This window comes from Pan paniscus, chromosome 1, assembly GCF_029289425.2.
Source record: "Pan paniscus chromosome 1, NHGRI_mPanPan1-v2.0_pri, whole genome shotgun sequence".
Lineage (NCBI taxonomy): Eukaryota > Metazoa > Chordata > Mammalia > Primates > Hominidae > Pan > Pan paniscus.
The window spans coordinates 13,110,687-13,137,361 of NC_073249.2; the positions used below are offsets into that span (position 1 = coordinate 13,110,687).

General features: G+C 45.5%; 1 protein-coding gene across 1 annotated transcript in view; it reads left to right on the forward strand.

Moving 5' to 3' along the window:
- Positions 1-4,005: 4,005 nt before the first annotated feature.
- NID1 (nidogen 1) overlaps positions 4,006-26,675 on the forward strand; it is an 88,550-nt gene continuing 65,880 nt past the window's right edge. The window contains exons 1-3 of the mRNA XM_003824506.7: positions 4,006-4,373; positions 20,245-20,544; positions 23,562-23,788. Coding sequence (XP_003824554.2) covers positions 4,149-4,373; positions 20,245-20,544; positions 23,562-23,788 — 752 coding nt within the window. The 5' untranslated portion in view covers positions 4,006-4,148. The remainder of the gene's footprint in view (positions 4,374-20,244; positions 20,545-23,561; positions 23,789-26,675) is intronic.

Sequence of the window (26,675 nt, forward strand, 5' to 3'; positions counted from 1 at the left end):
GTGCACTCCACGCTGGGCGACAGAGCGAGACTCCGTCTCAAATAAAATTAAAAAAAAAAAAATTCATGAATTAGGCGAATTCCCTGGAATTGGAACACTAATACATTCACATCTATATGACATCTGGAAAATAAAAGAAAGCTCCATGGCCATACATGGTCAGTTACCAATCCTCACAGGAGAGTGAGATTAGAACAAATGCCTCCTTCAGAGCAATAGCCAATTGAGCTATTTTCCCACTCAGCTGCCTGGACTTTTGTCTGAATCGTCAGAGAGAAGAGTTACCTTGGGGCCGGGTGTGGTGGCTCACAACTGTAATCCCAGCACTTTGGGAGGCTGAGGCAGGAGGATCATCTGAGGTCAGGACTTCGAGACCAGCCTGGCCAACATGATGAAATCCCATCTGTACTAAAAATACAAAAATTAGTTGGGCGTGGTGGCATGCCTGTAATCCCAGCTACTCAGGAGACTGAGGCAGGAGAATCACCTGAAACTGGGAGGTGGAGGTGGCAGTGAGCCGAGATCACGCCACCGCACTCCAGCCTGGGTGACTGAGGGAGACTCCATCTCAAAAATCAAACACACAAAAAAAGAAAAGTTACCGTGGCTTCTTATAGACACACAGCCTGAGACCTGCTTCTTAAATTTTGTGTTTCTGCCTCATCAGGATGACAGCCATCAAGAAAAGAGTATAAGTCTCAAAAGAGCAAGGTTTCATTTTTTTTTTTTAAAGCTGGTATATTACAGAATTATGGGTACCATTGGTACTGCAGATATCAGACGATTCTTAAATATATCAGTGAGTTCTTAAATGGTTAAGAACCGTGCACATTTTATTAATGTGTATGCAGCATTGGGCTAGGCTCTGCGAAGTCAGGAAAACAAATAAAGCACATGGGCCTTGCCCCCAATGAGCTCTTATCCCCGACAAACATACGAAATGACTAGAGAAAAAGACCGAATTATTATATACACTTAGAAAATGTCCAGAGCACAATATAAAAGTAAGTATTCGATGATGAATGTGTTTGGAACTACTAATTCTAAAGGAGTGACAGGGACACACTGTCCTAGTAGGAGACACAGCATCAATATTACGTCCTACAAGGACTGGGCAATGTGAGGCGAGTGCAGGGCTATAAATAGTAAATGACAGAGAATTTACCGTATATACTGGACTTACTCAGGCCAAGAGATACTGATGAAATAAAGGAGCACAAGCATGCACAGATAGATCGTGAGCATTATGTATAAACAATGGAGCAAATAGATCTTGTGGGTGGAAATAAAGGGAGAAACCTTTCCTTCCATAGATGGGCAGGATGGCGCGGCAGAAAGAATAATAGCTTTGGTGTCGGACAAACTGGGATTCAAATCCTAGCTCTTTCACTACCTGTGTAAAACTGGGCAAGTTATCTAATCATTGCAAACCTTGTTTTCACTACATAGGGCTACTAGCTTGTGCAGTTATTAGTATTAAATTGAATGCTACATTAAGCATCTAGCAGAAGCAGCATTCAACAAGCGATATCTCTTGTTGGTTTGTGTATTTCTTAAAGCATCGCACTGTTATTGTTGTGTTTGTCTCCCTGATAGATTGTGAGCTTCTCAAAGAAAGGATTGTGCCTTAACGGTCTTGGCATTTTGAATTTCTAGTATAGAATCTGGCTCATGGTAGATTCTCAGTAAATATTGACATAATAAGAATCACGAAAACGGTACATTTAGGTAACAACGATGGTTTGATATTAACGGAAAACTTACTTTGTGCCCAGCTAGGAGCATTTAATGAATCACCTTATCTAATCCTCACGACAATCCTTTGATTTTAACTATGAACATCCCATACAAGTGACAAGGATATTGAAGCTTAGAAACCTGCCCATGCTTATACAGCCAGTAAATGGAGAGCCTTGACCTCAGCCAGGTTGGATTCAGGCTGTGCTGAACCAGCAAAGTAGAGAACTGCTCTCCTCCTGTAGTTGCTGAGGAAAGTCCCATGGACGGACCAATAGGAGTTTCAGAAGCTGCCTGAGTACCAAAAAGGGAGAGAATTCGTGAGAAGGGTAAGAGCATTCCAGGCACAGACTACAGCTTCAGAGGCAGCTCTGATGTGTGACAGAGGCTGGGGTGGGGTTTTTTGAAGGAGGAGTGTTGAAGGCACAGGCCAAAAAAGGCCTACTGAGCTTGGGGTTTCCCTCAACCACAGGGCATGGGGAAGTCGTGGGGCCCGTGTCACGTGCGGGTGAACATAGAGAAGAATCTCCATACAGAGATCCTGTAGCAGCTGAAACAGGCAGTGCTGGGGCCCAGAAGCCCAGAAATAGTCAGAACCACAGATGGCATAGAGTAGAGTCAGAAGTGCTTCTGGGGAGCAGGCTGGGGGCTCACAGTGCTGTATTGTTGGGAGGGAACTGAAGGAAAAGCACCATATTTGACAACAGACTGCAGGCTGAAGTAAAAGGTAGTAAACAGAGGGCACTTAATGCAGTGGTTATAAGTGGGGTCCTTGCAGCTGGAACACCTAGGGTCACTTACCGGCTCCCAGCTGCATGACCTTAGCAACATGACTTAACCTCTCTGGGCCTCTATGCCCCTTCTCTGTAAAACAGGGAAGGTCTGTTTCCTAGGGTTACTGTGAGTGCAAAATGAATGAATACTTGTAGAACACATGTTGTCTCTGATGGGTAATAAATGTTATTTCTGATGGCGAATGAATTCATAAGAAAAAGACAAGGTCTCATGAGTAGATCAAAAGCGTTTTGCTTAGAAGGCATGTTTCCTTTGCTTTTTCTTCCTGTCTTTGCTGGTTCAGAACTCATGCCCCCTAAATTTTATACAGAATTTGCTGTTTTCTGAAAAATTATTATAAACTAGGTTCAAGGTCGTTACTTTTAGCTGCTGACAGGAAACGGGGACGTCCTGTTGACCCCTGCAAGTTAATAGGTCTGACATCAAACATATCCAACTCCAGCTGTCCCAGATCCTCTTCCCTGACGTCAAAAGGCAGTACTTGTTTTCCAGTCCTCCAAGTGCAAACCCTTGAACTCAATTTTAACTTCGTTTCTTCTCCTCTTCAATGCCAATCTTATAATCAGGTTTTGCTCCTTCTTTCATTTCAATGTTTTAGACTTGGTCCTCTAATAACTTACCTGTCTCTACTTTCACCCTAGTGCCAAATTAACGATCAACCGATTATCCAGGATACCACTTAAATCGCTTATCTCCCTTTGTCAAGAACTTTCAATAGTTTCTTCTCCGAGTGATAGAGCGAATTCAAATTCCTAAATTTGTGATTCAAGGCTGTACTTCAACCCGTCCCTCCCCACATCCTCTGCTGGGGGATGGTGCCCTGAATAAACCCAGCTCGGTCCTCCACCTCCCTTCTCTGCCGCCTGACGACATCCCATTCCTTCCAGAGCACCCGGCTTGATTCCCGCCGTCCCACCTGCAGCTTTCCCCGCCAGTTTTTCCAGCCCTAATGTCTTTGATGACTTGGGGCCCCCATCTGACACTGGCTTGTGTTGTCCACTGGTGACTTTGCCTCGGAGGGTGAGACCCCGTTTCCTGGCGAACCTCCGCAGTAGGGAGCACAGGATCAGGCACTCAAAAAACGCGCAATGAATGGGTGGATGAGCCCATGAACGTGTTGGTGGCTCGGTCCCTTGGCTGATTCCCAGCTCCCACCCCGTCTTCCTACCAGGGTCAAGCGAATTGGACCCCGGACGCGGCCGAGCGGCAATGGGGTGGGCGCCGTTCCTGAATCCGGAGCGTTTCCACGTCGCCGGCTCTCCACGACCCAACCCTAATCAGAGGACCACGGTGCGGGTCCCGCGCTCTGCTCCCCCTCCCGGAGGCGCCGTTCGCTGGGAGTCGGGCTGGTTTCGAGAATCGCAGGCACCGGCGCCCAAGGCGGGAGGTTCGGCTTCGCCCCTCGCCCTCCCCCTCGCGGCCATTGGGCTGCCCCGCGGCGCGCCCGCTGGACGGGGCGGGGCCCTCCGCTCTCCCCTCCGCTCCCCTCCCCTATTTCCCGGGGTGGGAACGCCGGGAGGCGGGAGGCGAGGGGGCTGCCAGGGGCGTCCTGTTACATCCCCGCCTTCCTCTGTCCTGGCCGCGGGACCGGGTTTGCGGGACCGCAGTTCGGGAACATGTTGGCCTCGAGCAGCCGGATCCGGGCTGCGTGGACGCGGGCACTGCTGCTGCCGCTGCTGCTGGCGGGGCCTGTGGGCTGCCTGAGCCGCCAGGAGCTCTTCCCCTTCGGCCCCGGACAGGGGGACCTGGAGCTGGAGGACGGGGATGACCTCGTCTCTCCTGCCCTGGAGCTGAGTGGGGCGCTCCGCTTCTACGACAGATCCGACATCGACTCGGTCTACGTGAGTGAGCCCCGGGAGGGCGGGCGAGGGGCTGCAGGGCGCGGCGGGCCGGGGGCGCCCGTGGAGCCGGACGGACTTGGGCGTCGCAGGCGGGGACCCGGACCCGCTGGCCGCCGGGGCACCGAGCACGGCGCAGGGTCTCCCGCCTCTGCAGGGTCCGCGAAGGTCTTCCCGACCCGGTCCCTGCTATCCGAAGAGCGGGTCGCGGGGTCTGGGTGGCTCCACGCGCCCCGGGCCGTGACCCCGGCACCCATGGACCCCGCGGAGCTTCCTCCCCGGCGGCTGTGGGCTGCATCGCCGCAGGGAGGTCAGTCCGCATCCCTCGGCTGTCCAGTCCCTTCGGGGCTAGGACCTGGCCGGTCCCGGGTGGAGCCAGGGTCTCGCGCGGAGCCTCCGCAGGGCAAGAGCCGGAGCTGGATCGCAGCCTGCGCGCGGGCCCCGGGACTCTTGTGGCTGCGGGAGAGTTTCGCCGGCAGCCTCCTGTATTTGTGTGTGGACTCCGGATGTGTCTTGGCAGTGATGCTGCTTTCCAGTTGGGCTCGTTTCAGAGTCCAGAGTCCAGAGCGGGAAACACAGGGCTCCCAGTGATCCCATTTCCTGTGGCCAGGCATTGTCACCACGGAGGCCCCAAACGAGGAGCGGGACCAGATGACCTACAGCTCCCTGGATCCTCCCCGTGAATGGCCGGGCCTGGGGTCGCTGTCAACTTGTTGAAGTCCTTCCGTGCCGCTGCCTTCCTCGGCCGCGCACCATGTGGATTTCATATAAGGCTTGTGTGCATTCCAGAAGTGTGGGGGGTTGGCCGGGGAAGGGGGTTGGAACTGCAAACGCAGCGGCTGCAGCCTGTCCTGCCCGTGAAATGGCTGTGCTCCCGGTCTGGCCTGGGGACACTGCGCCTTAGACAACACTCACGTGGAACTTGTAGGCTTTGCCTAAAACGAATGAGCCCTTCAAGTCTGGATCCACAAAGAGCCCTCCCCCATGTTGGTTGACTGCCCTGGCCCCTTTGGACACTGGTGAAGCCTGTGGATCCCTTTTCAGTATAACGCTTTTATTTTAGCTTTTAGAGAGACGAGGTCTTGCTCTGTTGCCCAGGCTGGGTGCAGCGGCGCGATCTTGGGTCACTGCAGCCTCCAACTCCTTGGCTCAAGCTGTCCTCTGGCCTCAGCCTCCTGAGTAGCTGGGACCACAGGCGAGTGTCACCATGCTGGGCAGTATAAAGTTTTAAATGCATAAAATAAAATCCACAAGATGACCAAGGAAGGCAATTATGTTGAAATACAGATCAAAATATTAAAAAAACACACATCTTATGCTCTTATGTACTATATATGCTTATATGCTTACTTTTTTTTTTTTTTTTTTTTTTTGAGACAGAGTCTCTCTCTATCTCCCAGCCTGGAGTTTAGTGGCACAATCTCAGCTCACTGCAACCTCCACCTCCTGGGTTCAAGTGATTCTCCTGCCTCAGCCTCCTGAGTAGCTGGGATTACAGATGACTGCCACCACACTTGGCTAATTTTTGTATTTTAAGTAGAGACATGGTTTCACCATGTTGGCCAGGCTAGTCTTGAACTCCTGACCTCAGATGATCTGCCCACCTCAGCTTCCCAAAGTGCTGGGATTACAGGCATGAGCCACCATGCCTGGCCCAATATATGCTTACTTTTTTTTTTTTTTTTTTTTTTTTTGAGATGAAGTCTCACTCTGTTGCACAAGCTGGAGTGCAGTGGCGAGATCTTGGCTCACTGTAACCTCCACCTCCCAGGTTCAAGCGATTCTCCTGCCTCAGCCTCCTGAGTAGGTGGGACTATAGGCATGCACCACCATGCCTGGCTAATTTTTGCATTTTTAGTATAGACGGGATTTCACCATGTTGACCAGGCTGGTCTTGAACTCCTGACCTCGTCATTCACCCACCTCCGCATCCCAAAGTGCTGGGATTACAGGTGTGGGCCACCACGCCTGGCCTATATGCTTACTTTTAACAACATTAAATAACAAGGTGTAGCAGTGGATCCAAGGGCAGTTCAGGTAACGATTGAACTTTGAAGATCATGAGCAATATTCTGAGACACATGCAGCAGCTATGATATGATATGAAAATATCTGTGACTTCTATTAGTGACTGCTTTGTTGCCTGCATTCATAATTAAAGGAAATGCTAAATATCAGTTTTTGGTTATCCTTTTTTTTTTTTTTTTTTTTTTTTTTTTTGGAGACAGAGTCTTGCTCTGTTGCCCAGGCTAGAGTACAGCGGCTCAATCTTAGCTCACCACAACCTCCGCCTCCCAGGTTCAAGAGATTCTCCTGCCTCAGCCTCCCGAGTAGCTGGGATTACAGGCACGCACCACCATGCCTGGCTAATTTTGTATTTTTAATAGAGGCGGGGTTTCTCCATGTTGGTCAGGGTGGTCTCTAACTCCTGACCTCAGGTGATCCACCCGCCTTGGCCTCCCAAAGTGCTGGGATTACAGGCATGAGCCACCATGCCCGGCCATTAGAGATTTCTAAGTAGATGGCTGACACGATTTAACTTTAAAAGATTATCATTTTCTTCAACAAATAAATGGCATGGTGGGGAAAAAGAAGGAGGGAGACCTGGTGTGGATCAAAAGAGACTTCAGAGGCTTGCTGACCAAATGCAAGTGAGGACTTTGTTTCAGCCCGATTAAGACAAATTGGCCATAAAAAGGTGTCTTTGAGACAAACTGCATTTCGAGAAGAGGTATACATGCAAATGTGTAGATATAAGTTTCATTTCTCTTGGGTATATACCTAGGACTGGAATTCCTGGGTCATATGGTAACTCTATGTTTAATATTTTGATGAACTGTCAAAATGTTTTCCAAAGCGACAGCACCATCTGACATTCCCACCAACAATATATGAGGGTTCCGATTTCTCGACGTCCTCACCAACATTTCTTATTTCTGACTTTTTGATTTATGGCCATCCCAGTGGGTGTGAAGTGCTGTGTTGTGAATCTGATTTGCATCTCTCTGATGGCTAATGATGTTGAGAATCTTTTCATGTGCTCATTGGCCATTTGTGTTTCTTCTTTGGAGAAATGCCTGTTCAAATCCTTTGGTCATTAAAAAAAAATCGGGTTTTTTTTTTTTAATTGTTGAGAAGGGCCTCATCTTTCAACAAGAATACTTCATAAATGAGACCAGCCTGGCCAACATGGTGGAACCTCATCTCTACTAAAAATACGAAAACCAGCCAGGTATGGTGGCGTGCACCTGTAATCTCAGCTACTCAGGAGGCTGAGGCAGGAGAATCTCTTGAGCCTGAGAGATGGAGGTTGCAGTAAGCCAAGATCACGCCATTGCACTCAGCCTGGGAAACAGAGTGAGACTGAGACTTTGTCTCAAAAAAAAAAAAAAAAAAAAAAAAGAAGAATCCTTCATAAACGAAGCTGTATTTTTCACATTGGATAACATTAGCAGGCAAGTGATGTCTGGTTATTACTTGGCTTGCCACGCTAAGATTAATACCTGGTGTTAAGGAGATTACAGCCAGATCATGCCTGTGAAGTTATATTTTTCCCCAGGTGAGCAGCAACTGAGCTACGGGGTGACACTCACTTTGGCCTTATCATCTATTTCCTGCCCACTAATCTTTCACCTAATGGTTTTAGCATCTATTGATGATCTTTGCCTGAAACAGTAATTAAATTAAAGTTTGCAGGATGATGTTTTATTTTGTTTTGCTGGTTGCTTGTTTCTGTCATTCTTTCTGCATTTATTAGCTGGCATATTCTGTAAAGAGGTTTTCCTCATCAACCATGACTTTTGGGTAACACTGATATACTGTTCATTCTGGAAAGGCAGATAAATGCTGAACTCTTTTCCTGTAATTTTTTATGTTTAAGTTAAGGAATTTGTGTAATACAGTACTAGGCTCCAATTGCCACAGGTAAACTTCTGATATCTATATTCAGGTTGTTAAGGAGAAACATGTGTCTCCCCAGAGATTGGGGGTCTCACACCCCAAGGCCCTTGGTGTTGCATCCTCAAGGGCTACTTCTTTGATAGACACACCCGTAGTTAAAATTTAAAGAACCCAACAGATTTTTTTTTTGCCAGTCTAATTTAGCCTGGGGGGTTTGTATATCAACTTTAGTGATACTAATGCTAATAAGTTCAGATAACCCACTACCATCGGAAAAGCCCCAACCATTTTTAAATGTTGGAAAGTAATCTCAGGTAGAAATTTTCTGCAGAAGAGAGGGGTAACTGATCCAAAGTCACTTGGACATTAACTGGATTAAGTTGAAAATATTGACTCATCTCTATTACCCTTATGTCAGAGGCATGTGAACTGAGCAATTCCATCTTGAACAGGCGCTGGGTAAAATGAGGCTGAGACCTACTGGACTGCATTCCCTGATGGTTAAGGCATTCTAAGTCAAAGGATGAGATAGGAGGTCAGCACAAGATACAGGTCATGAAGACCTTCCTGATAAAACAGGTTGCAGTAAAGAAGCCGGCCAAAACCTATCAAAACCAAGACGGCGATGAGAGTGACCTCTGGTCATCCTCACTACTACACTCTCACCAGCGCCATGACACTTTACAAATGCCATGGAAATGTCAGAAAGTTACCCTATATGGTCTAAAAAGGGGAGGCATGAATAATCCACCCCTTGTTTAGCATATCATCAAGAAATAGCCATGAAAATGGGCTACTAGCAGCCCTTGGGGCTGCTCTGTCTATGGAGTAACAATTCTTTTTTTTTTTTTTTTTTTGAGACTGAGTCTCACTCTGTCACCAGGCTGGAGTGCAGTGGCACGATGTCGGCTCACTGCAACCTCCACCTCCTGGGTTCAAGCAATTTTCCTACCTCAGCCTCCCAAGTAGCTGGGACTACAGGCACATGCCAACACGCCCAGATAATTTTTGTATTTTTAGTAGAGACGGGGTTTCACCATGTTGGCCAGGATGGTCTTGATCTCTTGACCTCGTGATCCACCCGTCTTGGCCTCCCAAAGTGCTGGGATTACAGGCGTGAGCCACCACGCCCGGCTGCTGTTCTTTATTCCTTTACTTTCTTAATAAACTTGCTTTCACTTTATGGACTTGCCCTGAATTCTTTCTTGTGCAAGATCCAAGAACCCTTTCTGAGGGTCTGGATCGGGACCCCTTTCCAGTAATCCTTAGATTGTCTCTAAGCTTTATTTACCAATCCTTTTGTTTCTATTTCTATTTCATGCCAGAGTCATTTCTTCTGTGGGGTTAATGGGGATCACTTGCAATTTGGACTTGGAGTTCTGTTCTGGCACTTCTAGTGTTTGATCTTAGGCAAGTTATATAAACTGAAACTCATTTTTTCTCAAATGAAGAATGAAAATGATATTAATCTTTACTAGGTTTAATGAGATAACTAAAGTAAAAATGCTTTGTAAACTGTAAAGCACCTTGCAAACGGATTAGGCTCCAGGTCCACTTGTGGGCTCTAGGCTGAAATTAATCAGTCTCCACCTTGATTGTGTCCCGGACTTGCCTATTTTCTGGACTTCCTTTTTGTGTTTTACTTTTTTTTGGACTCATTTTGTTTTCCAGCTTTTTGTAGCTACCCAGTCACTAACTTTGAAGCCATCCCAAAAAACATTGCAACTTGCATGACTTTTGCCCTCAGTGTCTCTAAACCAGGCAGCCAAGTGTAACAGAAAGAGCACGGGTTACGGACTCCAGCAGATGTGTGTTCCGATCTTGGTTCTATCACTTACTGGCTGTGTGACATTAAAGCTAAATTAAAATCTCTCATCATTTCCTTGTCTGTTTCAAGTATGCGAAAAGAGGGATGGTTGTACTAAATGCCTGTCACATGAAATTTTAAAAGATAAAAAGAGCCTTAGTAAAGGACCTCAACATTAGGTGACAGCCCATGTTTGCTGCATTTCCACTCTTTATGTTAAATTATTTTAAGTTCCTGCTGCCTCTCACCCATGGAGTTTGCTTTTGCAAGTTTCACTGTCTTCTCAGTACAGCGATTTGTATTTGTAAAAGGACGCTGTTTGTTTCTCATTTGTTTCTACCTCAAGTATTCTCTAAACACACATGTTTTGGAGAAGGCTCCCCCTAGACTATTGCAGGCTGCTTTCTGCCCTGGGGACTGTTACTAGGCTCATCTAAGCCCCCTGCCAAGTGGCTGTTGTTTCACTTTTTCAGGGAGTATTTGGACATAAGAAATCTAACATAAATTTTAAATGTATTGAGCATCTGCATATAGACTTTCTCCGGTGATTCATGCTATCTGAAAGTTCACGTTAAAGATGAAATGAGACAGGAAGTGCTTTCTAAGATGGGAAACACCCTCCCATTATAAGTTAGGTGCTCTGTCCATCCCCTTCTTGTCAGTTGGGTTGAAACAATTGTACATAAGTGGTTCCAGCTGTTACCCATGTGGTGCTTGGCATTTTCACCCTGGGTTTTTTTGTGATCTAATTGACATGCTCTGCCCTAGGGCAGCTGGATGAAAAGCCGTATTGTTTGTTGTGTTTCTTGGGGTGAGTGGGAAGACATGGTTCTGTAAAGGGGCATTTAGTTTTACTAGCCACATAGTGAGCTGAAGTTTAACTTTGCTAAAGGAACTTTTTCTCAGTGTGAACTGATGTTGTAAGCAGTATTTCAGGGAAATATTTACATTGCTCAACATGCTGGAAATAGCTGTTTTTCAGTAAACAAGTTTTTACTCCTTAATGCAAATTCACAAAGAACCTCACCTAGGCAATATTTGGTTACCTTAAGTTACCTTAAGATGATAATATTACATTATTATCATCAGCAGCACTCTCAGTGATTCAGATGGGCTTTCTCAGAAATGCATTCACCCCATGAGGGTTTTGCGATATGATCAATACAGCAAGGAACGTGCTGCTGCCATTGGGAGTCAGGATCCCTAAGTGAGGGGTCAAGATGCCAATTGCAAACTTAGAGAGAGGGGCAGACAGCAAGAAACATGTGATAAACCCTGGTTGGGAGGTCAGAAAGCCTTCACAAGGGAAAATAAGACTTTGCCAAGCACCTGAGCTGAGAATTATCAAGAAGGTTTTTGGAGGAGGTTTTCTTTTTCTTTTTTTTTCCTTTCCTTTCTCTCTCTCTCTTTTTCTTTCTTTCTTTCCTTCTTTCTTTCAGTCTTACTCTGTTGCCCAGGCTGGAGTGCAGTGGCGAGATTTCGGCTCACTGCACCCTCAGCCTCCTGAGTAGCTGGGATTACAGGTGTGCATGACCACGCCCGGCTAATTTTTGTAATTTTAGTAGAGACAGAGTTTCAGCATGTTGGCCAGGCTGGGCTCAAACTCCCGACCTCAGGTGATCCGCCCACCTCAGCCTCCCAAAGTGCTGGGATTACAGGCGTGAGCCACCACGCCCAGCTGAGGAGGTTTTCAAGAAGGAGGGAATCATAGATCCAAAAGCATGTAGTGTTAACTAGGAGAGACACCATGGAGAGTTTGGAGAATTAAAAGCAATCTAAATTTTTTTTCTGGCACATTTCTCCTCTAGCCTTTTACTCACCAACATTCATAAAAACTAAAGTGCGATCCCATAATCCATGTACTTTTTTGAGATGGATTCTCTCTCTGTCGCCCAGGCCGGAGTGCAGTGGCACAATCTCGGCTCACTGCAACCTCCACCTCCCGGGTTCAAGCGATTCTCCTGCCTCAGCCTCCTGAGTAGCTGGGATTACAGGCACCCACCACCACGCCTGGCTAATTTTTGTATTTTTAGTAGAGATGGGATTTCACCATATTGGTCAGGCTGGCCTCAAACTCCTGACCTCAGGTGATCCACCTGCCTTGGCCTCCCAAAGTGCTGGGATTATAGGCATGAGCCATCGTGCCTGGCCCCGTGTACTTTTTAAACTAGTACAAATGTAGTGAACAGAAAGTGATACTGGTAACTGCTGTGCAATACTTACGCTTCATGTTTTGTTTTTTTTTTTTTTCCTGGACTCAGGGCACTGTATGGGGTGCCTCAGGCTCTGTAACTTTTGATTAGTTTTAATTACAAAATCTGCTTTTACCAGCACCACCTTCTGCTCATTAATGTGGTCTAATGTGCCCAGTGCAACTAACACTCCTGTGTCCCTGGGAGGGGAGTGGCAGTGGTAGGAAAGTCTGGGGAAGGAAGAAATTCAAAGACCAGGAAGGGTGGACGTAGACAGTGGAATGGTGGTTACCAGAGGCTGGGAAGGGTAGGGTATGAGATGAAAAGAGGTTGGTTAATGGGTACAAACATACAGTTCGATAGAAGGAATAAGTTCTAGTGTTTGGTAGCAGAGTAGAGTGACTATAGTTAACCAATATTGTATATTTCAAAATAGTTAGAAAAGAAGATTTGAAATGTTCCCAATGCAAAGAAAGATAAATGTTTGAGATGGTGAATTTCCTAATTATCCTGATTTGATCATTACACATTGTATGTATGCATGTATCAAAATATATACTCCACATGTACCCCATAAATATGTACAAATATGATGCATCAATACAAATAAAATAATAAAGTGGATCTTCACCAACACAAAAAGGACAGTGAAGGAGTCCCTCTTCTTAATTTTTGCTTTTGTTGCTTGTGCTTTTGGTGTCATCTCCAAAATGTAATTGTCAAGATCAATATCAAGGAGTTTTTCCTTATTGTTTTCTTCTAGGAGTTTTATAGTTTCAGGTTTTACATTTAATTCTTCAATCCATTGCGAGTTAATTTCTATGAGTGCTATAAAATAGGGGTCCATTTTCATTCTTTTGCAGGAGGATATCCAATTTTCCCAGCACTGTTTATTGGACAGACTACCTTGTCTCATTGTGTGTTCTTGGTGGCCCTGTCAAACACTAGTTGACCGTAAATGTGTGGGTTCACCTCTGGGCTCTCAGTTCTGTCCCGTTGATCTATCACGGCTATCTGTGATAGCTTTGCTAACCAACTTGATTGTGCTATTCATTTCACAACATATACCTGTATCAAATCGCGTTGTACACCCTAAACTTATACACTTTTGTTTATCAGTTATACCTCAATAAACCTGGAAAAACAAAACCAAATAAAAACAAGGACAATGAGCCACAGGCCCTACTGACAGAGAACGTTAGTCTTGGCTTATCTATTAGGGCCATTTGCCTTTCTTTGCTGAACTTCAGATCAGTCAGGTTTGTTGTATGTTTTTTTTTCTATTTTTATTTTTTGAGATGGAGTCTCACTCTGTTACCCAGGCTGGAGTGCAGTGGCGTGATCTTGACTCACTGCAACCTCCACCCCCCGGATTCAAGTGATTCTGATGCCTCAGCTTCCCCAGTGGCTAGAATTACAGGTGTGATTATCCACTGCACCAGACCTGTTATATGTTTTTAAAAAATAAACTTTTATTATGAAAAATTTCAAATATACTCAAAAATATAATGAACTCCCATGTATCCATTACCAGCTCCAACAAGTACCAATTTGAGGCTAATCTTCTTTCATTGATGTCCTCACTTATTCCTAATGTTCCCTCCCCATCCCCAAACTGAATTATTATTATTATTATTATTATTATTATTATTATTATTATTATTTTTGAGATGGAGTCTTGCTCTGTCGCCCAGGTTGGAGTGCAGTGGTGTGGTCTTGGCTTACTGCAAGCTCCACCTCCTGGGTTCCCGCCATTCTCCTGTCTCAGCCTCTCGAGTAGCTGGGACTACAGACACCCGCCACCACGCCCAGCTAATTTTTTGTATTTTTAGTAGAGACGGGGTTTCACCGTGTTACCCAGGATGGTCTCGATCTCCTGACCTCGTGATCCACCCACCTTGGCCTCCCAAAGTGCTGGGATTACAGGTGTGAGCCACCGCACGTGGCCCTGAATTATTTTTAAGCAAATCCCAAATATTTTATCGTTTTGTAAATGTTTCAGATGTGCCTCAGAAGAAAAGACTCTTTAGGCCGAGCACAGTGGCTCATACCTGTAATCCCAGCACTTTGGGAGGCTGAGGCGGGCGGATAGCTTGAGCTCAGGAGTTCCAGACTAGCCTGGCCAACATGGTGAAACCCTGTGTCCACTAAAAATATACAAATTAGCCAGATGTGGTGGCACACACCTGTAGTCCCAGCTACTCGGGAGGCTGAGGCAGGAGAATTGCTTGAATCCAGGAGATAGAGGTTGCAGTGAGCCGAGACTGCACCACTGCACTCCAGCCTGGGTGACAGAGTGAGACTCTGTCTCAAAAAAAAAATTCTTTAAAAAAACAAAATAGTAAAATCATGATCATACTTTAAGAAATGATAATAATTCCTTAATATTGTCCAATATGCAAATGGTTTCATGAAATGTTTTATTTTGCTTTTCAGTTGATTGGTTTAAATCAGGGCCCAGACAAAGCCCACACATTACATTTGGTAGATGTGTCTCTTAGGACTTTTGTTTTGAGATGGAGTTTTGCTCTTGTAGCCCAGTATAGAGTGCAATGACGCAGTCTCGGCTCACTGTAACCTCCACCTCCCAGGTTCAAGCGATTCTCCTGCCTCAGCCTCCCAAGTAGCTGGGATTACAGGCACCTGCTACCTTACCCAGCTAATTTTTGTATTTTTAGTAGACACAGGGTTTCACCATGTTGGCCGGGCTGCTCTCAAACTCCTGACCACAGGTGATCTGCCAGCCTTTGCCTCCCAAAATACTGGGATTATAGGAGCAAGCCACCTCGCCTAGCCATCTCTTAGAATTTTTAAAATCTATAGGTCCTCCCCCAACCCCAGCTCTTTTTTTTTTCTTTAAAATTTATTTGTTCAAGAAACTAGATATTTCTCCATTTTAGTGCTTTATATTCTGGATTTTGCTGATTGCATCCCATTGTGTCCATTAGCATGTTCTTCTGTCTCCTGTATTTCTTGTAAACTGGCAGTTAGATCTGGAGACATGACTGAATTCAAGTTATGCACTTTTTATTTATTTTATTTTAGTAATTGGCATTTTACTCCAGTGGCAAGAACGGCAGTAATGCACAGTTCTCTGACCCTTCATATCACTTACAACTGAGCTCACCCTCAGGCCTTATTTCTAAAATAACCTGGGCGCACAGGTCTTATCCTGCTTTGAACCTGCCTGTCCCCTATATTGGAGGAAGTCAGGAAGTGGGGAGACTCATATGTATCAGACCACGTGTAAGCTCTGGAACTACTGTGGTGACCAAGACAAATGGAGTCCCTGACCGTGAAGAAATGACCACATAGTGGGGAGAGAAGCCAGAACCTGCAAATAGGCAGGAAGAAGACATATCAGGGGCTAGGGTTGTGAGGGAAGGGAGAAAGGCATCCACTGGAGGGGATGCCAGGAAGCTCTCTGAGAAGGCACTGTTTCAGCTGAGGAATAAGGATAAGAAAGGCCAGTCATGTGACTAACGAGGTGGTGGGGTTGGGCGGGGGCGTGCTGGTGGTAGCTGAGATGGAGAAAGTGCCATATACAGTAGCTTCTCACTTAACATTGTGGATAGGTTCTTGGATACTGTGGCTTGAAGCTAAAAATGCATAACTAAACCGATTTGACTGTCGGGTAATTGACAGAAACAACATTTAAGTTCCTATGGCTTATTTCTGGTCAGAAACATATCACCAAACTTCCCATGAAGCCCAAAACACTTCTAGTATTAAACATTGAAATAAATAAATGTGAGCTATACATAAATTTAAGATGAATAAAAACAACCAAGATATTATTTACCCAATTTTTGATGAATCAGTGAAAAATGGAGGTCATGATGGTAGTGGGTTCAATCAAGGAAGAAGTGTTTGCAAAGCAACATTGTCAACACTTCTGACCCACGAAGTTCGAAAACAAACAATCACAAATCCGGCAGCTTGCTGAGTACTTTTGTTGGTGTATAATTCATTGGTGCATAATTTATTGGTGTGATTACTCATACTTGATACATTTTCATTCTGTGATAATTTGTATTCATTCATTCATTCCTTCATTTTCCAGCTGCTTATTCCAGTTCAGAGAGGAGGGTGGCCAGAGCCCATCCCAGCAGCTCAGTGTGCCAGGCAGGAGCCACCCTGGACAGGATGCTGTCCTATCACAAGGGGGCTCCCACACACCCACACTCACTCACAGTCGGACAGTTTAGACATGCCAGTTCACCCGACTTTGGCATAGCTTTGGGATGTGGAAGGAAACAGAGTACTCAGAGAAAAGCCATGCAGACATGGGGAGAACACGGACACCCCACACAGACGGTGGCTCCAGCAGGGAATAGATTTTTTTTTTCTCATCAACGTTATAACAAAACAACGTTGAATGCAATGAAGTTATTTGAGGACCTGCTGTAGTTGGAAACAGGACATGCAGCGTGGGTGGTGAGAAAGAGGAAGGAACCAGGACCCACTTCCAGGTTTCCTGGCTTCACCAACTGAGCGAATATTGGTGATGGCCTGGGCATCAGTGGTCACATGGGCCCGAGGACTCCCCGGCCCAGTGCCCTTGGGGATTGTGCCTGAGTCTGTGCCTCCTCCTGCCTGAGTGCCTGTGTCCTTTCCCTTTTTGCTCCCTGCCCTTCTGCTGTTGAATTGCCCAATGGTACTTTCAAAAGATGGAGAAAAGGAACAAGGCTGATAGGAGCATCGTGAATTTGACAGACTTTTCAAAATGAGACTTGCACCCAAGTGGAAGGGAATATTTTTCATCAACTTTGCTACTAACTGTTACTTCCAGGAAAATGAAGTTTACAAGGTAGAAGTTTAAAGCTAAGAATCCAGTGAAACTTCTGGCTGTTCTGCACATTACATTTATCTTTGAAGTCGTCTTTCTTCATTATCACAGACGATCGAGCTGAATGTTCAGTAAAATTAGCTGAAAAATAATTTTCCAATGCAAATACTAATGAGGGTTATATGACCGTTGTCCAAAGCATTTACAGTGCTGCATGATATTTGTCCTAAAACCTGACTCTTAAAACATTCCTTGTGAAAATAGAAATATTCCCATGCCTAGATTCCAAATAATAAAAGACACTGAGAGTGTTTTCAAAATTAATGGACTGATTTAAATTTCACTGGAAAGCAGCTTTTTAAAACTAAATTGTCTGGATGTGGCCTCCCTGTGATCACTTCCAACTGCTTACTGCCAACTTCTGGCGGCTCGAGAGAGTGAGCCGTTTCCCACGCTCCCACATGGCAGCTCCCTGGGATGCTTGTGCTGAGAGATGTTTGGGTCCCTGGAAGGGAGACAGAGGGACCAGCTGGAAGAAGCCCCGTGTCTGACTCCCTTCTCCACAGCCTGCCAGTATCTTCTAGAAAAGCCTTGCTGGTGCCGGGTGATGATGGAAAATATGTCACCCAAAGAGTTAATAGCCCATAACATGTGGTTAAAAGAGAAAGTTTTGTTAAGTCTGCATTTCACTCCCAGAGCTCTGGTTCCAATCCTCACCTGGGCGCCAATCGGTTCTGCACATTGAACCTTTTTATTAATAGCAAGTTTTTGGCATGTTTAGAGTTTGGTCTTTAATTCCTCTCTTTGTTTCTGCCCCTGCACTCTCCTCTAGTAATGAGGTGTGAAGTGACTGAGGGATAAGACTCTGGGAGGAGGAGGAGGGAGGGGAGGGGGAGGGGCAGGGGGAGGGGGAGGGAAATAAGTGGCCTGGAAAATCCACTGGCCTTCTAACAACTGAGGGTTGCTATTCTGGATTCGTGTTTTTCCAATCTGCAGCCCTTAAAGAGCAAAATAAAGTGCCATTTGCAAAATCTCTCCCTTTTGATTAGGGAATCTTCTTTCTCTCTCTTTTTTTTTTTTTTTTTTTTTTTTTGAGGCACTCTTGCTCTGTTGCCGAGGCTGGAATGCATCATCAGTGCAATCTCGGCTCACTGCAGCCTCTGCCTCTTGGGCTCAAGCGATTCTCCTGCCTCAGTCTCCCAAGTAGCTGGGACTGCAGGCACTTGCCACCATGCCCAGCTAATTTTTTTTTTTTGTATATTTAGTAGAGACGGGGTTTTGCCATATGGGCCAGGCTGGTCTCGAGCTCCTGGCCTCAAATGATCCACCCACCTCCGCTTCCCAAAGTGTTGGGATTACAGGCGTGAGCCTCCGCACCCAGCTAGGGGATTTTTTCTTTCAATTCACAGATTATCTAAGGAAAACTATCACTGGCTTGGTCTTCCATGTCATCAGTGGATTGTGCACTAACAAGAAAGTGAGGGGGTGTTAGACCTCATTGGTGAGCCTGAGTGCCCCCACTCCAAGGGGCTGTTTGCCACAGTATCTCAGGGGCCCTCTTCCCATTTTCTCAAGGAGCATGAGTTTTAGCTGAGTAAGAACAGTGATATCTTTTTTTTTTTTTGAAATGGAATTTCTCTCTTGTTGCCCAGGCTGGAGTGCAATGCGCAATCATGGCTCACTGCAATCCCCACCTCCCAGGCTCAAGCGATTCTCCTGCCTCAGCCTCCTGAGTAGCTGGGATTATAGGCGTGCACCACCATGTCCAGCTAATTTTGTATTTTTATTAGAGACGGGGGTTTCACCATGTTGGTCAGGCTGGTCTCGAACTCCTGACCTCAGGTGATCCACCCGCCTCAGCCTCCCAAAGTGCTGGGATTACAGGTGTGAGCCACCACACCTGGCCAGTGATATCTTTTAATAAGCAGTTATAACTGATTTCAAGAAGGCAATTCATGAAGTAATTAAAAGGACTGATTTTGGAAAAGGACCAATTTTGGAGTCGGACTCCGTGGGTTCAAATCCCAGTGTTGCCACTTATTACTTGGTAACTTTGGACACATTGATGAATTTGCCTAATTTTCCCCATCAGAAAAATATGGATATTAGTAGTACTTAGTCTTTTTTTTTTTTTTTCCCTGAGATGGAGTCTTGCTCTGTTGCCCAGGCTGGAATGCAGTGGTGCAATCTTGGCTCATTGCAACCTCCGCTTCCTGGGTTCAAGTGATTCTCCTGCCTCAGCCTCCTGAGTAGCTGGGATTTGGTGCCCGCCATCACGCCCAGCTAATTTTTGAATTTTTAGTAGAGATGGTGTTTCACCATGTTGGCCAGGCTGGTCTTAAACTCCTGACCTCGTGATCTGCCCACCTCGGCCTCCCAAAGTGCTGGGATTACAGGTGTGAGCCACCACGCCCGGCCAGTAGTACCTAGTCTTAAGAGGTTCTTCTGAGCATTAGACGTTAGTAAAAATGCCTGGAACATGGTGAGTATTCAGTAAATATTAGCTATTATCCTGACACATTAAACTTCAAAATAATTAGTGATACCATAATGCCCCATACAGATTTGCTTCTTGATGCTATATTGTGTCATCATCTCTTTGTGTCAGTCCTTTCCCTTATCCTTCTGGATTGTGGGTTTCTTAAAAGGCGGGGGCTGGACCTTAACCATTTTTCTTTTCTTGCTTTTTCTTTTTTGAGACAAGGGTTCACTCTGTCACCCAGGCTGGAGTGCACTGGCGTGATCATGGCTCACTGCAGCTTTGACCTCCCGGGGCTTAAGCCATCCTCCCAGCTCAGCCTCCCAAGTAGCTGGAACTACAGGCCCGAGCTACCAAGCCTGGCTAATTTTTGGTATTTTTGTGTAGAGATGGGATCTCACTTTGATGCCCAGGCTCCTAACCATTTTTGTACGCACACCAATTAGCAGTCCTGGTAGGGAGTGATTACTCCCTTTTTCGAGTAAATTCACTAGGATTTGAATAATGACTCCTGTTCTTTTTCCACACAGCCCATTTTGCCTTAAAATGAATGCTGGGGTCTGCAGTTCAGGCTCGTATCTTTCTCAGATTCTGTTGTATTCTACATAGCATGGGTACAGCTGACAGTATTCTAGGAGTGGGTGCTCAGTCTTACTGAGAAAGGACCCGTTTCTGCATTCCTTTTAACCACACTTGGTTTTGTACAGGTCACCACAAATGGCATCATTGCTACGAGTGAACCCCCGGCCAAAGAATCCCATCCCGGGCTCTTCCCACCAACATTCGGTGCAGTCGCCCCTTTCCTGGCGGACTTGGACACGACCGATGGCCTGGGGAAGGTTTATTATCGAGAAGACTTATCCCCCTCCATCACTCAGCGAGCAGCAGAGTGTGTCCACAGAGGGTTCCCGGAGATCTCTTTCCAGCCTAGTAGCGCGGTGGTTGTCACTTGGGAATCCGTGGCCCCCTACCAAGGGCCCAGCAGGGACCCGGACCAGAAAGGCAAGGTAAGCTCCCCTCCAGGTCCAAGTGCAGGTAATCAGACACATTGGCTTCATACACTTTGGTTTCACGCCTTGTGCTGCTTTGACATAAGTTATACACCATTGATAAAGACAGGAAATCCAAAGCAAAATCTAGTAGGCTGGTTATTGCAGGTCCCAAACCTCCAAAAGCTTATCTGCAAGGTTGTATAACTCTACGTTTTAATGACAAGTAGACATAAAGCAAACCACTTCCTGGTAAGACTGCTACGTGGCAAAAATAGGGTTGATAAATGGCATCCCCTGGCTGCTCTTACCTCAGGTGGCAGATAGTGGAAGGATAATTTATTTATTTATTTATTTATTTATTTATTTATTTATTTATTCTTTTTTTTTTGAGATGGAGTCTCGCTCTGTCGCCCAGGCTGGAGTGCAGTGGCAGAATCTTGGCTCACTGCAAGCTTCGCCTTCCGGGTTCACACCATTCTCCTGTCTCAGCCTCCCGAGTAGCTGGGACTACAGGCGCCCACCACCACGCCCGGCTAGTTTTTTTTGTATTTTTAGTAGAGACAGGGTTTCACCATGTTAGCCAGGATGGTCTCTATCTCCTGACCTCGTGATCTGCCCTTCTCAGCCTCCCAAAGTGCTGGGATTACAGGCATGAGCCACCATGCCCGGCCCTTTTTTTTTTTTTTTTTTGAGATGGAGTCTTGCTCTGTTGCCCAGGCTGGAGTACAGTGGCACAATCTCAGCTCTCTGCAGCCTCCACCTCCCAGCTTCAAGCAATTATTGTGCCTCAGCCTCCTGAGTAGCTGGGATTACAGGCATGGGCCACCACACTGGCTAATTTTTGTATTTTTAGTAGAGATGGGGTTTCACCACATTGGCCAGGCTGGTCTCCAACTGCTGACCTCAAACGATCCACCCGCCTCAGCCTCCCAAAGTGCTGGGATTACAGGTGTGTGCCACCGAGCCCGGCTGGAGGGATGGTTTCTGATTAGAGAAATTATTAATATGAAACGATAGGTTAAAATAACAAAGTACTCCTGAGGGATGCAAAGATAGAAAGGTAAAGCCCAGACTCTAGTTGGGGAGACAAGAATCATTTGGACCATGTGAGTGGTTCAAAACCCAAGTATTGTCATAACCCAGGGTTGGCCTCTCCGTGGGCGCAGTCATCAGGGACGGCTGGAAGGACCAGGCTGTAGAGCACGGACTTGCCCTTGAAGGAAGCAGGGTCTTTGAGTAGGTCAGGAACTCGTTGCTAGACCTGAAGTGACTTTTTAGGACAGGCCCCGATTTTCCCTTGGAAAAATAATTTCTCTCTACCATAACTTCACCTTTATAGGAAAATGAGGAAGAAAGAAACTTGAAGGGTCCCAAAGCACTTCATATAAATGGGAGGTATTTCAGGCTGGTGGTTCCTAAAGTGTGTACCACAAAACACCAGTCCTACAAGATAGTCCTTGAGGAAATGGCCTTCTAGTTTGGGAAATGCTAAAACTGTATCTCCCTCTTGGTGATTCACCCTGTTCACTCTGAAAAGTCCTGCAGTCAGGAAACTTGCAACTTGCCTAATACTATTTTTTTTGTTTTCGTTTTTGTTTTTTTTTTTTGAGACAGAGTCTTGCTCTGTCACCCAGGCTGGAGTGCAGTGGTGCCATCTTGGCTCACTGCAATCTCCACCTCCTGGGTTCAAGTGATTCTCCTGCCTCAGCCTCCCAGCTAGCTGGGACTAAGGGCGTGAGCCACCATTCCAGCCTTGCCGAATATTGTTTAACTGAGCAGTCTCCAAACCTGTGACCATACCTCTTCCCTTCCCCCGCTCCAAAAAGGATGCATTACATCCCACAGAGCACACTTTGGGAAAGTCTGTTAGGTGCCTGCATGACACATTTTGCTTGCCAACTGTTATCTGTCTGAGTGCCAAACTTGAAAACAGCTTAAATGTTAAATGTCTCAGCTGCCTCCCTTTCACTTGGGTGATAAATGCCTAACCCATTGGAATGGAGCCCTTGCTTGACTCTTGGGCCTAATCTGTTCCACCTCCGCATACCCGTTGCAGCCGCTGTACCAAATTACATATAATTCCCTGACTTTGCCCTTGCTCTTTTTTTTATCCGCAGTATCTTGCACAGGCTGTCCTCTCTGTTTGGGACGTCCTCTCCCTGACCCCCCTGCAGGTGGCAGCTTCCTCCTGCTTGTTCATTCAGACTGGGCCCTGCTGTGAGGCCTTGACCAACCACAGCCTCCTGGCATGGGATGCACTCCCACCGCTCCTGGCACGGGACGCTTCCTCTTACGGCTCCTGCAGCGCTTTGCAAATGTTTCGATTAGAGAATCCAACCTCAGGTTTTGCAATGTTTTCTTCACATGTCAGCCTTCCCAAAGTGCTGGGATTACAGGCATGAGCCACCGTGCCCGGCATGTGCCTGCTCTTTCATACGTGACCTCATGTAGTCTTCCTCATTTCTGTGAAGGAGGTGGTTTTATCTCCATTTTACAGATGCAAACATCGAGGCTTAGGGAACTCAAGTATCACGCCCAAGTCACATAATAATGAGTAGAGCAAAGATTTGGATCCAGGTCTGTTTTCTCCCAAATCTCATGTTTTGTTTTGTTTTTTCTACTGTATGGTGCTTGGGTTCAATAAATGTTTGTTAAATGATGAATGTGGTTGAATATGTTAACAGCCATGGAAACAAATTCTTTGGGTAAGAATTTCCTAAATTGCATGAGATTTTAGACCACCATCTGGAGGTACCATCTGTATAATTTTTGGTTAACCTTAGGGCCACAGTTATGCAGAAGATATTTATGAATTAATCAGAAAATGTCATGTTGATGTAGCCTTAGGGATATTTCAGTAGAACTATCCCAGAATCCTAGGTTCTTGCTACAAAAGTCCTTCTTTTAGAATAAGGTGAGAATATTGCCATCGCTTTACAGCACTGTACGCTTTATAGATAGTCTGGCGAATAACACATTTTAAGATCTATAGATATTTTTCCAAGTAACTGAATTTTAACTCATCTTCACAGAGAAACACGTTCCAGGCGGTTCTAGCCTCCTCTGATTCCAGCTCCTATGCCATTTTCCTTTATCCTGAGGATGGTCTGCAGTTCCATACGACATTCTCAAAGAAGGAAAACAACCAAGTTCCTGCCGTGGTTGCGTTCAGTCAAGGTTCAGTGGGATTCTTATGGAAGAGCAACGGAGCTTATAACATATTTGCTAATGACAGAGAATCAATTGAAAATTTGGCCAAGTATGCTTTCTTTGTTCTTCAGTAGATTCTCCTCTTAATATTTTTTAATGTGGATAATGTAATGTGTATTATAGATCATTACCTAAAAATGTTCCTATGGATTTAAGTTTTGCATATAGTTTTTATATTATGAGATACTCCTTTTCTGATGAACTTAAGGAAATGGATTTTTAGAATGAACAGATATCCTAGTTTTTAGATATCATCCTCATTTAAAATAGTTCTTTTTTTTGTTTTTTTTTTTTTTTTTTTGAGACAGAGCCTTACTCTGTTGCCCAGGCTGGAAGGCTGGAGTGCAATGGCACAATCTCGACTCACTGCAACCTCTGCCTCCCAGGTTCAAGTGATTCTCTCGCCTCAGCTTCCCAAGTAGCTGGGATTACAGGTGTGTGCCACCATGCCCAGCTAATTTTTGTATTTTTAGTAGAGACGGGGTTTCACCATGTTGGCCAGGCTGGTCTTGAACTCCTGCCCTCGGGTGATCTGTCCACCTCAGCCTCCCAAAGTGCTGGGATTACAGGCATGAAGTGCCGCGCCCGGCCTTAAGACAGTTTTTACCATTTTGTCTATAAACACTGTTAGAAATAAGGGTTATTCAAACCTATCTCCTTCTTTGATCTCAAGGCTGAGAAAACCTTTTCCTTCACATTGACTAGGGGGAATATTCTTACAACAGAAATAGTGCTCTCAGGTTATGTTGTAGAATTTGACAAAAGAGGGAAAAGCCCAAATTGGATTTTGAAAATTAAAACCTTTCCTCTCCCATTATTCTTTAAAAACCAAGAGTGAATCCCCTAAAACCACCTTTTAATTTTATATCATCAAATCTAGCTTGAATTCCTCTGCCCTTCACTTAGTGGTGTGCTGGTAAATGCTTAACAACTGGTTTTATGAGGGCAGAGGAACCTGATTTATAGCATTTGCCTATTTCTGTGATGTAAATACTCCTACGATGGCCAAGTTCAAGTTATTAACGTCATGTCACTCAACGAAGAGTTCAGAAAACATGCACCATTATATATATTCTCACCATAAAGATAAAATAGGTTTAATATATATAATTTCAAGAGCATGGACAGTAGTAAAAGGATTAGAATATGATGAGTTCTGAATATTTTTTCCTTTTAAAAAATATAACTTGTTTAATTGGAAGTTCATGTAATTTAATTGTTTAGAATGGCTGTGTTTAATAACTGGCTTGCAAAATTCCTAAAGCTTTAACAGCCAGCTCTCACAAGCTAGTACATATAAGCTCCCACACACCACTGTCTTTACTTGAATCCCAGGCAGACAAATTGCTTAGACATCCTATTTATGCAGGATTTTTGTGATTTATCATCCCCACCCCACCCCATTGTTTTGCTCAGTATTTTCCACTGAGTAATGTGTGTCCCCTCTGTCCATCGTATAATATAATTATTTCATGTAATTTCTGATAGGAGCACTTCCAATCACAGACACAGAAGAATGGTAAAAATGGTGGACGAAGAAGTGGAGATTAGGCATATTCTACTATATTTCATAGTTATAAAATGCTTTTGGATTTTTGTATCTCATTTGCTTTTCACCATATCCTTTAAGCACCAAAGGTAAACTGAGACTAGTCCAAGATCCCACAGCCAATGGAGTTGGGATTTCTTTTTTTGTTGTTTTTGTTGTTGTTTTGAGATGGAGTCTTGCTCTGTCGCCCAGGCTGGAGTGCAGTGGCACGATCTTGGCTCACTGCAAGCTCTGCCTCCTGGGTTCACGCCATTCTCCTGCTTCAGCGTCCCGAGCAGCTGGGACTACAGGCGTCCACCACCACGCCCAGCTAATTTTTTGTATTTTTAGTAGAGACGGGGTTTCACCGTGTTAGCCAGGATGGTCTCGATCTCCTGACCTCATGATCTGCCCACCTCGGCCCCGCAAAGTGCTGGGATTACAGGTGTGAGCCACCGCGCCCGGCCCTGGAGTTGGGATTTCTAAAAAACCACGTCTGCAATGTTTTCACTCACACTTCTGACACCAAATGGGTGGGGTTTTTTTTCCCACACCAACCAATTCTCTGCACACCAGCCGGGTGTCCTACACTTCAGTTCAATTCTAGCACTGGCGTTAGTGCAGACCCCACAGGTTAAGGGCTCAGTCCCACAGGACTGCCCCCACTTCAGATGCCAGTCCCAAGTCCTGTGTTTCCGCCTGTACTTCTGACCAACCAGCTATAAATGGAGGGTTTCCATGGCATGCTCCTCAGATTTGATAATTTGCTAGAATGGCTTACATAACACAGAAAAATGCTTCACTATTACCAGTTCATTCTAAAGGACACAACTCTGGAACGACCAAATGGAAGAGAGGCATAGGACAAGGTATGGGGAAGGGGGCAGGGTTTCTATGCCGTCTCTGAGTACACCAGCCTTCCCGCACCTTGATGTGTTCAACCCAGAAGCTCTCTGAACCCCATCATTTTAGGGTTTTTATGGTGGTGTTATTTCATAGGCACAGTTGATTAAATCACTGATCCTTGGTGATTGACTCAATCTCCAGCCCATCTCCCCTCCCTGGAGGCAGTGGGGAAAGCTGGACATTCCAACCCTCTAATCATGCCTTGGTCTTTCTGGCCACCAGCCCCCATCCTGAAACTGTCTAGGAGCTCCCAGCCATCAGTCAACTCATTAGCCTACAAAAGACACTCTTATCACTCCAGAAATTCCAAAGGCTGTAGGAGCTCTTGTTTCAGAATGTGAGGACAGAGACCAAACATGTATTTTCAATTGTATCATACCATGTCATGGAAAGAGATAGTGGAGAGCATGAATGACTTCAGTCCTAAAGCCACTGTCAGTCCTATGAGCCACCTTAGCTCATAAGGTAGAGCATGTAACCAGCAATTAGGGTGAGCAAGTTG